This window comes from Diceros bicornis, chromosome 13 (genome assembly GCF_020826845.1).
Source record: "Diceros bicornis minor isolate mBicDic1 chromosome 13, mDicBic1.mat.cur, whole genome shotgun sequence".
Taxonomy (NCBI): Eukaryota; Metazoa; Chordata; class Mammalia; order Perissodactyla; family Rhinocerotidae; genus Diceros; species Diceros bicornis.
Window position 1 is genome coordinate 37095382 of NC_080752.1, and position 15144 is coordinate 37110525.

Genomic DNA, 15144 nt, shown 5'->3' on the forward strand with positions numbered 1-15144 from the left:
GCAGAGCAGAGGTCTCTACCTGGACCCTCTGACCTCAAGTTCAGACTTCTCCTCTCCTTTTTTCAGTCCTTTCCACAAGTCTGCAGCTGGAAATCAAGTGTGTACTATAGACACACACACACAAATGGAATTTAGACAGACCTATTGATTCATTCACCAAACATTTATTGATCCCTGGGAAAACAAAGGATAAGACTTGGTCTGTGGCCAAGAGGTCACAGCAGGCTGCTCTGGGGTCTGGTTCTTAAGTTCCGAGTTTCGCTTCGTTGGACGGTCACACGACTGTAAGATTACCAGGTCCTCGTCCGTTGGTACCTTAAATCCATCATACCCGGAACACAACCTCTCTCCGTCTCTCCCAAGTCAGTTCTTTCTCCCTGTGTTTCTTTTTTATGCAGCGGCACCATCATCCTAAGATGGTTGTAAGGACTTATGTGGCTGTTTATCTGCATGTTTATTATCTAAAATGCGAAGGGACCGACCTCACTAGCCCAGAAGTATACTTTGCCCACCTGATAAAGGGAAAATTTAGGTTTGCTAGTAGCCTGAAGAAAATGGACACCAGAGGGCGCCTCAGGACCACTTTTCCCAACAGAGGCGGCTGGCTTTCTTCCCCAGGCAACCCGTTTTTGCTTTAAGATCTGGTCTTCTGGTGATTCTTACCAAGGATTTGAGTCAGTTACAGCAGCAAGTGCACACACCTGCTCCCCTCCCTTTTTTTTTTTTCCTAGCACAGAACTTCACCTTGTACAGTTTATGACGATCATCCCTTTGATTTCTTCACATTCTTCCCTGCCCTCCAAGTCCTGACTGTTGTACACATGCCATGAAAAGGACGGAGGGAGTAAACATTTACTGCGTGTCTGCTGCGAGCTTTGCCCCGTGCAATGCCTTTTTACGTGCCTCATCTCGTTGAATGGGCTCATCCCAATCCTGGAAGATTGTATCAGCTTATTATAGACAGTGGGTACACTCTATCTATATTTAGGAGTAGAATCTGCCTAAGTATATTGCCCCCCGGGGTAGGCTAGGGATCCTTAGGTGCATTAAACTCTTCGTGGTGCCAGAGTTGGCCCCACGATGTTGGATGTTGAAATCTCCCCTCCTCCCTCCTGTCAGGAGCCTGACCTGTCCTGGGCACCCTCGCAGCTGACCTGCGCTGGCCACTGTGGTTCTTCAGAGATGGCAATCAGAGGCTCAGAGTGTCAGAGGCTGATACCGACTCATAAAGAAGTGAAGACCCACTGACTTGGGAGTGAGGACACCCCCTCGGGTAGAACTTGCCCTCTCTGGCCCCCAGCTGTCAAAGGAGGGGTTTGGATAAGATGATTCTAGAACTTCTTTTCACTGTCAGCCAGTCTTTGCTAATGGGAGGGAGTTGACGCCTGATGACATAGTGGGGACAATATTTTTAGGCTGGTATTTTTCATGCTTCTCACGTTACGTCACATGGCCAGAAATATTCCTTCTGGAGATTGCCATTATTGTCTTGGATAAGATTGTAGAATATTAGAAAAAGAGAATCACAAAAACTTTCTATAATGGAAAATTAAAAGGACAGGATGTTGGAACTGCATGCAGGGGCCACCCAGGTCAGATTTTTCCTGCTGAATCCCAGTGCTTAGCACGTGGCTGGCACATGGTAGGTGCTCAAAAAATGAATGAATGAATGAAACTGGAGACTAATTAAATCCTACAATGATAGAATCTGAGAATCAGAGAGTGTTAGAATTATGGGAAAACATTATTCACTTATTCAAAAGAGGGAACTGAGATCCCAGGGGTGGGGTATAGTGTCTTCTGGGTGCTGAAGGTCCCAGAGCTCCTGGGCTCGGCTCTTCCTAAGGGGAAGATGTGGCCTGGGAGGCCAGCGATGGTCCAGGCCACAGTCTGGGGGCTCTCAGGGGGGACGGGTTTGCAGGAAAGGAATTTTCCAGAGGGAGGATCTTTGGTGTCCATGTTCCCCAGGGCCGGCGCTACAGCAGCTGGAGGCGGGGGCCTCGGAGGCTGCAGGGCGGAGGTGGAGCACGGCCTCAGCAGGGCGGGGTGGGTCCGGTGCACAGCTTGTTGGGGTAACGGGCGTATTTGCGGTTGTAGGTTTCCAGGTTTTGGCGAAAGCAGAGGGCAGCTGTCTTGTCACACTCGCAGGTCTGTCGCTGGCAGGCGGTTCTGCCAGCTGCATGGGACAAGGCGAGTCAGGGACCAGGCGGCTCAGGCCTCCTGCTCTCACACACGCATGGGGTCCATGTTCTCACCCCCATTCTGCTGGAAGCCCCTTCTCACGGAGGATGTTTCAGGATGGGTGAGAGGAAGGGCAGGGCATGAGGGGGGCCTGCTGGGGCCCAGGGTGCACGGAAGGCTGGAAGTTTCTCCCAGCCATCCTTGCTTCCTCCCCCAAGCCCACTCTGACTGCCCTTAGCCCTCTCCCCGCAGGGAGACCGTCTGGTTCACTAACTCTGTCTAGCCCGGGGGCGTTTCTAGGCAGCTCCTTTCTCCATGTGATGCATTGCTGATGGTAGATTGCAGCCATCAAGCCCAAAGGAAGCTAGGAAATGACAGCAGCCCAGTCCCAGGCGGCCTGTGCGGGCCCAGAGCAGCCTGCGCCCAGACCGGAGGCCACTGGGACTGCAGCTGGGGCTGCTCGGGCCCTACATCTGTCTCATGAGTGGACAGAGTCCATTTTTCTGGCATTTACCCTAGGCCTTCACCCCCTTCTCCAAGTGTGCGCCCACACCCAGCCTGGGGATCAGAGGTGGCATCAGGCACCAGGGGCCCAAAAGCCTCCCCTTCTCTCCACTGCCTCTGTCTCCCGAGGGGCTCTGGCTCCTTCTTGTCCCCAAGGATACATCCCACAGCTCAGAAATGCCCGGAGCTCCTCATTTCCCCCTGGAAGTTCAGCCTCCGTTTCGCATCAGGGTTCTACCCACGCCTGCTGTTTCAGCAAAACTCAGGGTCGGAAGGGGCTTAACAGTTACGGCAGCTCTTTTGGGTGGTTCTTGCCAGGAGCTGGACTCAGCTGGGGAAGTGAGTGTGATTATCTACACTTTATAGACGAGGAAGCAGAGGCTTTCGAGGGGGTACTTCACTTGCCCAAAGTCACGCAGCGGGGAGAAAGCAGATCCCAGAGCCTGTGTCCCTGTTCACCTGACACCTCCCCTCACTCATCCTCTCAGCGCCGTCCCTGACAGGTGGCTGTCCCCGCCTTGCATGAACCCCCAGTGACGGGGAGCTCACTACCTGGCAAAGCTGCCTTGCTGGGTGGATGGCTGCAGAAGCAAGAAACTCTGAGCCAAATCTGCCCCTGGTGGTTCTGCTGCTGGCTCCACCCCTCCCCCAGGACAGACCTTAGGGATCTGAGCTGAGCCTTCTTTGACTCTCCGAGGTCCTCCCACTGTGCCCCGCACTGGGCCTATCCTCCCTGCCCTGGCTTTACAGCAGGAAGAGGGCTTGGTTCTCTGACCTGGGCTCCCTCCACGGAGCTGGGCTGCTGGAAGCCCTCCACACCCTCACTTGGTTCAGCCTGCTTCCCAGGCAGGGGACCAGAGGAAAGCTAATTGGTCCAAGTGGGCATTGGACCTGGCAAAGCTGAGCAATTGGGCCCAGCCTGACAGCCCCAAGGGGAAGAGTCAGCCTTTGGGAATGGGGTCTGCTGTCCCAAATCAAAGCTCCCGTTCTCTCTCTCTGGGAGCGTGTGCTCGAGGCTCTGTCCCGGGGACCTTGTCTTTAGCTGTGGCCCAGGCCTGGGGAGGGTGGTCTGAGTCCAGCTTCTCGGGGCCAGGCTCGGCTCTGCCCTCTTCGATCCTCTCCCCAGAGGCAGAAGCTAGGAGGCCTGTGGGTGGGGGGAAGTGGCTGGGACCAGGGCAGGAGCTGATGGGTCCCAGGGCTTTCTAGACTGGGTGCCAGGTGAGCATCTGGGTGGATGGACAGGCCTCTCCCCAATTCCATGATGATGGAAGACCCCACCCTGCCTGGCCCTGACAAGGCCCAATGGTCACCACCAGGAGGGGACTCCTGTCTGAAGCTCTCCCCCTCCCCAGTGTCTGGGGTGCTTAGGACTGTTCACTTACCGCAGAGGATGTTACTCTTGTTGGCAGAGAAAAGATACTTTTCCAGTATGGGCTCACAGCCCAGCCTCTCCAGATGCCCATAGCAGCAGTCATGGGCGTGGCAGCACCTGTAAGGGTCACTGTCAACCTGGAGGGGACTGTGAGCCAGGCTGGGCTGGACCGGGGGCTGCCCGGGGGCCCAGGGCCCAAAGGTGCTCAAGGGAGAGGTCAGCGTCCACTTTTAGGTGTCCCCAGCTCCTCCTCCTCCCGAGATGCTCCCCCAGCTCCACCATTCCCCAGGGAGGTCCCCCCGCTGGGCTGCCTGCTCACCAGTCCGTCTGGTCCACGGGCCAGCGGGAGCCGCCGAAGCCGCAGTAGCAGCCATAGTCGTTGTACTGCAGCGCCGGCTTCCCCGTCACCCTCTCAATCATCACCCCGAACTGCACCAGGTTCCCGCCAGCCAGGGCCACTGCCGGGAGGGAGGGCGGAGGTGTCAGATCCTCAGGGCCCCACCCTCTGCCACCAGCTTCCCCTGAGGTCCCCTCCAGTCTGAGTCCAGACGTCTCTCCGATGGTTCAGGTAACCTCACCTCCCCCAGCACCTCACTCCCAACAACAGTAATGCTGAGCAGTAATAATATCTCAGACCTCCATCCCATGTTCATCCCCTAGTCCTCACCCCCATTGTATCAGTGCACCAGTCCCCCTCCCGCTGGTCCACCATCTCCTAGAACGCCCCCAACTCGTCCTCCTGGTTGCTCCCCACTGTTCCTCAAATGACTGCCTACAGGTCCGGATTATGCCCCCAGGTGTCAGCCCCCATCCCCCCAGGAACACTCTGTCCCCTCCAAGTCTCCTCAGATGCCCCTGGATAAGCTTCCTAACCACCTGGACTTCCCCAAACTCCCCCAGGTCCTGCTGGTGCAGCGATGGGGGGCTGCCCACCTGGGCAGGTCAGAGCCCAATGTGGGAGCCAGGGTGAGGGATGGAGCGCAGGTGGCTGGAGCCCTGTGTGTGATGTCTGGGATTCCCGCCAGCCCCTTTCCCAGGCCCCCCAGGCTGCATTCTTCACCCCCTCTCCCCTCTCGCTGGCGGGTGCTGGCTCAGGCAGAACTGGCCTCAGGATGACCCCCCACGGCCTCCCCAGGGTCAGGCTAGGGGCCTCCAGGGAGCTTGGAGTTCCCAGCTGGGGCAGGGGAAGGGTGAAGGTCATGAAGGTCACTTACCCAGGAGGCCAAGGAAGGTCAGAAGAGGGGGAGGCTTCATCCTGGGGGGAGGGGAGGTGAGCAGGGGGCAGGGAGCTGGGCTGCAGGAGAAGGAGTGAGCAGGGGTGCCTCTGATCTCAGACACCTCCCCAATTAGTTAAATACCCGGGTCCTGTCCACTCCCCGTCATTAACCCCCGAATGCCCAGTGATGCAATGATACTTCCAGGTCGGACACTTTGGCCGAGTCCCCAGGGGAGGGGGCAGCCTGGGGCCCGTGGGCTCTGCTTCCTGGCAGTCTGGGGAGGAGGGCCGATCTGTGGCTCTTTCTTCTCACTGCCCTTCCCATCACCTACCCCGTTCCAAAAATCATCATACCAGCTCCCACGGGCGGAGCGGGAGCCAGGGCTGTGTCAGGTGCTCGTCATCCTTCGTATCTTTTCCTCTTCCCCGTGGGAGGCTGAGGAACTTCAGTTCACAAGTCCAGGTCTGTCCTCTTTCCGTGCCACTAGCTACTTCAGCATGCCCTCTGCTGCCCGCCCCCTCGCCCCATCCCCAGCCTCCGTGTTACGCAGAGGGAGATCTTGACCACGCCGCAGGGCACCGGGGGCCTGGGGGGCCATCTGTCTACGAACCTAAAGGCCGTATAGGCTGAGATGTATAGGATCGTATAGGCCAAAGGCTGGGAGCTCAGCCAGCTGTGCTTAGGGATTTTTCTTTATTGTTCTTTGCTGGACAGGCTCCTGCTTGTTTCACAAGCGGTGAAAACACTCCCAGATGTGACTTCTGTCTTCCCAAATCCTCATGCAGTCTTGTAGTGTGGCTGCTGTAGAAATAGGCTCTGTGTGAGTCAGCTGGAAAACCCGCATTCCAGCATGGACTGGAAACATCCGTGCTTTTGATGGATCTTAGGGGCTGGGTGGGGGAGACAGTAGTCCCCAGGCCCAGCTTGTCCGCCAGGGAGGGCTGCTGTCCCCATGGTCAGGTCCTGAGGCCAGGCTTCAGAGCTCGGCTGGAGGTCAGTGGGATGGAGGAGAGGGCCTGGCTCTGTCATGGTCAGCAATTTCAGTCCCATTGGCCGTGGACTCACAGTGGCCTCATTCGCTGGCTGCTGCCCTGTCCCCTGAGTGCCCTCGGGGCAAGATGCCCCCGTCCTGCCTGTGACTTCCTCCTTGTTCCTGGTCTGTGACCTGGATAACTTGACCAGCCTCTTCCATCGACGTCCAGGGCCTGGCAGCTGCAGGATCTGCAGCCTTGGAGTCCTGGTTCCACTGCTTATTATGCGGCCGGGGCAGGTCTTTGCCTTGCTCGGAACCCCAGTTTTCCCGTCTGTATCATAGGCAGAGGAGGCATCCTACTCTTTCCTCCTTCGTGGGAGGATGGGAAGCTCAAATGCAACTGAGCAGCTCTTTGCACCGAGGACTTACTATGAACCGGGACTGTGCCAAGCTGTCTCAAGCAAGACCTCCAGGAGCCCTCAAACAGGCCCGTGATGCGGGGCTACGATCATCCCCATTTTAGAGAGAGGCAAACCGAGGCACGTGACTAAGCAAATGGTGAGCTAGAATTTGGGCCTGGACGGTTCGAAGGGCTTAACCAGTGCTGACAGGAGGCGTGGCGCCTAGCCTCCCTGATCCCTTAGGGGCCCCCAAAATGTTCTAATTTCTTTAAAATCTGCATGACTGTAATCCAGCCTGGATTATATTTATCTTCACACCAATGGGGGTCATAAGACTTGGTTTTCACTTTTTTTTCTTTCTGTGGAGGAGAGGGCCCACGGATGCAGAGGTGGACCATTTCACACTGCAGCCAGGAGCTGACTCGGGGCCTGGCGGCGGCCTGCTTTCCAGGGGAGGAGGCTGGGCCTCACACCGCACACGAGAAGGACTCCGACACAAAGTCCCTGACCCCTCTCCAGCAGGGACAGGCAGTCGCCGGGAAGATGTCACCTTGGAGCGGGGAAGGGAGGGCTGACAGTGCTGTGGGATTAATGGTTTTTAACGCAAGAATAAAGCGGGGTAAACACTGACATACGTTCGCCTGGGGCCGGCCTCCTGCCCCTCCCATTTCCTGCTAATAACCCCTCCTGGAACTCTTTCCGTGCTGGGCCCTGCTCGTCCCGCTTAAAGAAGGCTTGCGGGCAGAGGGGCCAGAGAGGTGAGTTGACCTGGCCAGGGTCACCCAGCATCCATGAGTCATGGTCTCAGACAGGGGGCTCCCCTTTGTTCTGTTGCCCTTTGATTTTTAACGAGGACACCTCCTGGCATCCCCTGGCTCCTGACCTGGGTCACAAGAGCCCAAACAGTGAGTCACTGAGGAACTGCCTCCTGAATAACCGAAAATTAGCTTTGATTCCTGGGGAGGTTTGGCCCACAGCCCTTCCTGCTGCAGCTAAAGGGTATTCCCCAGGAAGGGCCAGGTTTCTGAGACAATTCCTTTGGTGAGCCATTTTGAACCCTGGCCTGGTGAGGATGGGGCCCCGGTCAGTGTGCACCTGCGGCAGAAAACTGAGGACTGTAGGGCCAGAGCCAGGCAGGGCAATCCAGGCAGGCTTCCAGGCAGAGGTGTCCCCAGCTGAGCTTTGAAGTGGGGGCATTGGGAGGACTTGGACTTGGAGGAGGGTGTCAGGCCTTTAGTAAATGTGGTTGACTTTATGGTTTTCTCACCAGTGGCGTGATGTGGCCGAAAGTGCCAGGTTTCTGTATCAGCAAGATAGGACTTGAGTGTTGGCTCCACCACTTAGGGGCTGTATGGCCTTGGCCGGTCCTGTCACCTCTTGAACCCAGCTCCATTATCCATAATATCAGGGTAATTAGACCTCCTTTCAGAGTGTGGGACCAGATGAACAGGAAATGAACTCTGTAAAGCCCTTCGCAGGATGCCATATCCATAGGAGCAACCTGTAAACATTGGTACCCTCCTTTTGTCCCTCATTCCCTGGCCACAGGGGAGGCACGCATTGACTCAGGAGCTCGCAGCACTCACCCCCGCTGGGGTGTAGCAGCTGGGCCAAGGCCCCCAGCATTTCAGGGGGAGCACTGTCCCCCCCGCCCTCGACAGATCTTAACTTCCAGGGTGGAGGGTGGTTGGGGGGGAGAAGAGGAGAGAGACAGAGCCCAGCAATGTCTTCTTTCCAGGAGTCAATATGTCCCCTGAGGTTCAGAAGTCGTTATCATCATCATCACCATCATCTTAACAATAAAAATGGCAAAACAACCACCACTTATTAAACTCCACGGTGTTGCAGGCACTGTGCTGAGCGCTCTTCATCTGCGCAGTCTCACCTTCTGTTGCTTCCCTCGGACCCGCCCACCACAGTGGGACAACCTTATTCCTGAAAGGATTCGTTGCCTGTTCAGTCAATGAATGATATTGAGGACCTACTATGTGCAGGGTACACTGGAGACCAAAGCCAGGTATGATTCCTGCCTTCATGGAGCTGACAGTCCAGTAGGGAACAAACATTAGTAATTATATACTGAACGGAAACTTACAAATAGGGACGAGTAGCTTGACAGAATGTTCCGTGGGGTTATGGGAGCATTTAACAGAGGTGTCTGATCTGAGCAGGGGGTCAGTGAGGGCTTTTCTGTGGAAGAAATTGTTTAGCAGGGATCTCAAGAAGTTAATTGGGTGAAGAGGGAAGTGGAGAGAGTTTAAATAGAGGAACAGCCTGTGCAAAGGCCCTGTGGTCTGAGGGACATGGCACCCAGAAGAGGCTGAAGGAGGCTGGGGCAGCTGGGCTGGTGGTGGGTGGGCCTTGAAGGCGTGATTCACTGGGAATCCGATCCTGGGACCGCGACCTCTCATTCACCCCACAGTACATCTTTTACTTGAGCCTGATGGGCTGGTGGCCTAGAGCTTGCAGCGCTGGAGAGCACCTGGGAGTCCCCCACGAGAATGAGTCACCTCTCTGAAAGACCCAGCGGTATTTTCATCCCAACGGGGAGCCTCCACGGGCACCTGAAGGCCAGGGAGGCTTGTCCCTGCACTGGGGACGGGCTTTGTACAACTGTCATCACACAGTTGGGTTCTCCTATTTGTGACTCCTAGTGACAGTAAAGAACAAGAACCCTTGGTGGGGCCTGTTGTCATCTTTTATAAGATCACCAACATCCTTGTAAAATGGCCCGGCGCCTTGTTGGTCTTTGTCCAGGGAACAAGGAGGTGTCCTGCTCATATCTGTGTGTGGACGAGATGGTTCCAGCTGCTGAAGGAGAGTGAATAGGAGGGACGCCAGCAAGGAGGAAAAGGCCGGTGAGCAGGGTACCGCAGGCTCCAGGATGGCATGGCCCCCCATGTCAGGTGGTGGGAGGGGCTGTGCCGGGACACACCAGGTGGGTGGTCACGCCTGGGGAGGGGTGATGAGTGCATCGGGCCCCCCCCCCCGTTCCCTGAGCCTTCGTGGGTACAGCGGTCGGTCACGAGGAGGGAGAGGAGACAGAGGATGCTCCACGGGCCCAGCTCGCTGAGGAAGGGAGAGGGGAGGAGGGCTCTGGGGAGCAGGGGTGCCCACGCAGGCGCAGGCAGGGGCTGGGCACACCAGCACCCACACGCTTTGCTGGGGTGCGTGTGTCTGTAAGTGCCTGTGCGTGTGGGGGGATGTGTAGGCCCCGCCCACTGTGAGGGGCCCTTTGCTCTGAGTGCCGTAGTGTCCTGGTTGAGATTTCACTATGGGCTCTGGGGTCAGGCCGCGTGGCTTTACCACCTGCTAACTGGGTCCTCTTGGGCAAATGACCTCACATCCCACAGTCTCCGTTTCCTCGTCTGTGCAGTGAGGATAATAATACCATCTGTCTCATAACATTGTTGGGAGAGTTAACAGAACAGGACTTAGAAGGACTTAGAAGACTTAGAAGGATTTAGAAAGAATTAGAAGGATTTAGAAGAGGAACCTGCAGGTATGATAGTCATGACCTGCAGGTACAATAGTCATGACTACTGTTGCTGTTAGTAGCAGGATACTAGTTAACACAGATTTGGGGGCCTCCCCTACAAAGCCCCTTCCTGCCTGGAGACCCTCTTCTTTCCTGGAGGCCTCAAGAACCTGTTCTGGTTGGTGGTGGTCAGGCTCGACTGTCACATTTTAACATTTGGAGGGTCTGGGGGTTCTCATGCTGTGTGACTAAATATTTAAAAGTTCTCAATCAAGCCCACAGACTGGGAAATAAAGCATGTTCTAGCCTTCCACCAAAATATACTTTCCTAAGAACAAATGAAAGAATATATGAAAAGCCACAGTTTTTATAAGACTGAAAGTCAGAAATATGTCCAAGTTGATTGAGTTTAATTATTGTTGTGTGTGTCTGGGTGATCTGTTGATGGGCTGGCAATGTTCGAATGACTTTAAGACATACGTACTTCATTAATTATTATACATTTGTTCCATAAAAATGTGTTTTTCTTGCTTTCATTTCAACAAAATCTCCAACTATGTTATAATCAAATTTTCATGTAATTTGTGTTCCTCTGACAGCAGTGATCTAAAAGATTTTTAAGATGTGATTGTATTTGAAATGTATAAAATTTAATTATGTTTCATAAGAAGCAAAATAAATCTAAAGAGAAAAGATTAAAATTATTTTAATATATGTTTTCAAAAAGTTTTTTCTTCTAAAATACTCTAAGTTCTCTATTAAAATTAAAAGCCAAAATACAAATTATCGCTAATGAATATAAAAAAAAATTTTTTTAAACGGAAACATTTTTATTATTCTTTTTTTGCGGAGGAAGAGTCACCCTAAGCTAACATCTGTTGCCAATCTTCCTCCTTTTTTCTTCTTTTTCCCCCGCAAAGCCCCAGTACCTAGATGTATATTCTAGTCGTAAGTTCTTCTGCTTCTTCTATGTGAGCCGCCACCACAGCATGGCTACTGACAGATGAGTGATGGGGTTCAGTGCCCAGGAACAGAACCCGGGCTGCCAAAGCAGAACGCACAAAACTTCTATCCACTGGGCCATCAGGGCTGGCTCCAAACATTTTAAATAAAATTATTTGAGTAAAGTTGACTTTTTGAAAATTTTTTGTTGAATTTACTCATATCTTGCCCAATATTTTAATAAAAATAAAACTATTTGCAATTCTAGTGTTTGATGTCATTCAGTTGCCCATGTAAAGAATTGCTGTCATGACCCAATGTTACATGTAGCCTGACATTTACATAAATTTATGAGTAATATGCATTGTTTGGTATCACCAAGTGTCCCTTAGTCACCCTGTGAACTGTGGGTGAATACCCATTAATTCACGAGCACCTCCAGACCCATGGGTTGGAAATGAACAGGCACAAGATAATGGGTATTGGAACTAGTGGGAGGTGATATTGTGTTATGCCAGGATAGTGCGTTCAGGCTGTCCGGGAGGAGGCCTCTGCCGAGGTAATCCATCCCATCCTGCGCTCCCGGCCTCCCTCCGGAGCAGCAGCCCTCCACAATGCAGCAACAGCACAGCCGCAGGCTTCGTGATATCCTGATGCTGTTGTCTTTGTCTGGAGGACACAGGGCAAGAGATGTGAGGATGTGGTTCACTGGGCTGGAACAGTGATAGTTATGAGAGGAATGTTTAAGGTAGGGGATTGCAGAGTCCTAGTGCAGGGGACAGAGGCACTCAGGGGCCTTTCAGTAAATTTAGTGTGTGTGCGTGTGTGTGTGTATATGTCTGTCTATGTGTGTACATTTATGTGTGTGTGTATGTATGTATGCATGTGCGTGTGTCTGTGTGCCTACGTGTCTCTGTGTGCATGTGCATCTCTGTGTACATATATCTGTGTGTGTGTATGCATGTGTGTGATTATGTGTCTCTGTGTGTATGCATGCATCTGTGAGTTTATGCATACGTGTGCATGTGTGTGTGTATGTGTGCGTGTGTGTGTGTGTCTGTGCCTGTGTCTGTGTGTGAGTGATATGTGGGCTCCTTTAGCACATGGGGCCCAGGGCAGGGCCTCCTTCGCCCCCATCTCAGAGCAGTGCTGGGGGTAGTAATGGCCACCATCCGTTCAGCACCTCCTATGTTGTTCCAGAGGCTTTACGTGTAACCTGCACCGCAGCCCTTTGAAGGGGGTATTGTGCCTGTTTTATAGACGATGAGACTCAGGCTCAGTGTCCCACCAAGGAAGCAACCAGCCAAGGCCACACGACTACCCAGTTCACAGGATGGGTCAGAAACCAGAGGAGTCCGATGCTGTTGCTCCATGCTGCCCCCTAGTGGTGAGTTTAGGAACAGGCCTGCTGTCTCTTGCTTGCTCAGATGCCTTGGGGCCTGGGTCCTGGAAGCTAGTGAGGCCTAGAGGGGAGCAGGGATTTGCTGAAAGTCACTCAGGGAGTTAGCGGCCAAGTTGGAAGTAGAAGTTGGGTCTCTTGCCTTTCTGTTTCTTTGTTTCCCCCTCACATCAAGCACAGGGCCTTGCAATTAGCAGGCCCCTAGTAAATAAGTTAATTTGCTTTGCTTCCAATTATGGCAAATCCACCTGTGGTGGGTGTATTCACAGGGGGTATATCCCAAGACCTTTGTGAATCCCCAAGTTTACAGACAGTCCATAGCAGGAAGTAATATGCCATATGTGAATATATCATGATAATGTGCATGGACTTTGGACAATCAGACCTGAGTTCACGCCCCAGTTCTGCCACTGAGAAGTTCTGTGATCTCGAGTAAGTTACTCAACCTCTTCGAGATTAATGTACATTCAGTGCCTGGGACGTTGTACCCACACAAGGTATAGCTGAAGATCGTAAGTAACCCATTAGGCCCTCAAAGAGAATAACTGCGTAGGTTAAAAGATAAATAGGCAAGAAAGTTACTGCATTGCAGTAGAGACACTGGGGACTGGGCCAGTGACTTGCCTGGCACAGTGTGTGACACTAGTTGTACGCACCAGCTTTCTCTTAAATCCTCACGTGCACTGTGCTCCTTCCTGTCCTGGGACACTTACCTGGAATGCTGTTCCCCACAGTTTCCTCTTAACCCAGTGATCTCCTTCCCATCTCAACACTAACGTCATTTCCTCAAGGAAGCCATTATAACAAACAACTCCCCAAATTTCAGTGACTTAACATAGCACACGTTTATTTCTCTTTCATATAATGGTCCGATGCAGGTTGGCAAGGGTAGGGATGGGTGGGGGGCTCTGTCTCATGCAGTCTTTCAGGGATCCAGGTTGATGAAGACTTTTCCATCTTCAACATGTGGCTTTCAAAGTCACCCTGAGCATTGACATCAGCCAGCAGACAGCAGAAGAGAGAAAGTGGGGAAGACACACCCATTTCTTAACCATTTTAGCCTGGAAATGATAACCATCACTGCTGCTAGCATTCCACTGGTGAGAACTAATCACATGACCTCATGTAGATGCAAAGGAGGCTGGGAAATGTAGTCCTTGACTAGGCTGCTGCATTCATTCTGGCAATAATCTCCCAACAACCAAGAAAGCCTGAATCTTTGATGTCTCTGCCACGGAAGGCTAGTCCATGCTTTTAAGGCATTCTGCTCTTTTCCTTTATAGCACTTATCACTGTTTTTTAGCATTTAAAGAAATTTGATGAGAATTTGATTATCTCTCTCCCTTTGCAGACTCTAATCTCCATGAGAGTAGAATGTTAATCATTGCATCTTCAGTGCTTAGCACTAACAAGTGTTCAATAAAAGTTTGTTGAATGAAAAAAGGAAAGAAGATATATATATATCATCTACATATTTGTTGACTTTTTATATGAAAATATACATTTATATATTGGTACTTTCCATTGCAAGTAACAAAAGAACCAATTTTCCATGTTAAATAATCAAGTGGATTATTGGCTCAAGTCAGTGAAGATTCTGGAGACATGGTAGCTTTCAGGCATGGTTGGATCAGGCTCTGGTTCTGTTTTCTTTGCAGTTCTTTCTATCTTGCTCTCTCCCAGTGTCACCTTTGTTCTTCTTCTTCTTTTTTTTTTTGGCTTGAGGAAGATTCACCCTGAGCTAATATCCATGCCAGTCTTCCTCGATTTTGTATGTGAGTCACTACCACAGCACGGCTGCTGATGAGTGGTGTAGGTCTGCCCCCAGAAACCAAATGCGGGCTGCAGAAGCAGAGCACGCTGAACTTAACCACTAGGACAAGAGGCCGGCCTGTCACCTTTGTTCTTAAGCTGGCTTCTCTAGTGATTGTAAGATGACCGCACACAACCAGGGCCTCATACTTCCTCATTCACATTGGGAAAAAAAGAGGAGGCACAGCTTCCCACAGTCATTGCACACAAGTCATCAGCTTTGTTCCAATAAGACCAACCTAGGACAATCTCTGTTGCGAAGGAGATAAGATAGAAGCTGATTGACCTATCCTTTGAGGCCCACCCTTGGATCTGGGGGATGGAGGTATTTAACTCAACTGGATGATTGATGTGCAACAGGGAAAGGTGTGATAAATAAATGACAAGCAATAGGATATTGGACTATATGAGGAAGCCATTTGGTATAAAACTAATCTGGACTGAACTTGTTTTTTCCGAAGGGCCTGACGTGACCATTGAGCATGCATTGTATATTAAGTATTTACTGTGTCCCAAAGACAAGAACAATGCCCTTGAAGAGAAGGATGTAACTTCCCCCACATTGGCATTTCCTTAAGGATAAGCATCTCTCCCTAAACTAAGGATTGATTGCTGACCTGCTGCACTCACCTTGTGACCACCCACCTTGAGGCCCCCAACCTGCTGTGTTCACTGAATTGCTCTGCTGGCAAAGCACTCTCATGACTATTGTAAAAGGGACATTCCAGCCATATGTGATACATGCTCTTTGACAGTATATAACCACTCTGTACACCCCACTTCTTTGGAGTGTTCCCTTCCATTGTAAAGGACTCTCCTCAGCTATATGGTCCTCAGGGTTGGCTCATAATAAACTCACCCCAAT

General features: G+C 52.1%; 1 protein-coding gene across 1 annotated transcript; it reads right to left on the reverse strand.

Annotated features, from left to right (window-relative positions):
* Positions 1-2033: 2033 nt before the first annotated feature.
* Positions 2034-5311, reverse strand: PLA2G2E (phospholipase A2 group IIE). The gene is made up of 4 exons (XM_058552039.1): positions 5272-5311; positions 4377-4515; positions 4068-4174; positions 2034-2176 (listed from the first exon to the last, which is right to left on the reverse strand). The coding sequence occupies exons 1-4, from the start codon at positions 5309-5311 to the stop codon at positions 2034-2036; spliced, it is 429 nt and encodes a 142-aa protein (XP_058408022.1).
* Between the last annotated feature and the right edge of the window lie 9833 nt (positions 5312-15144).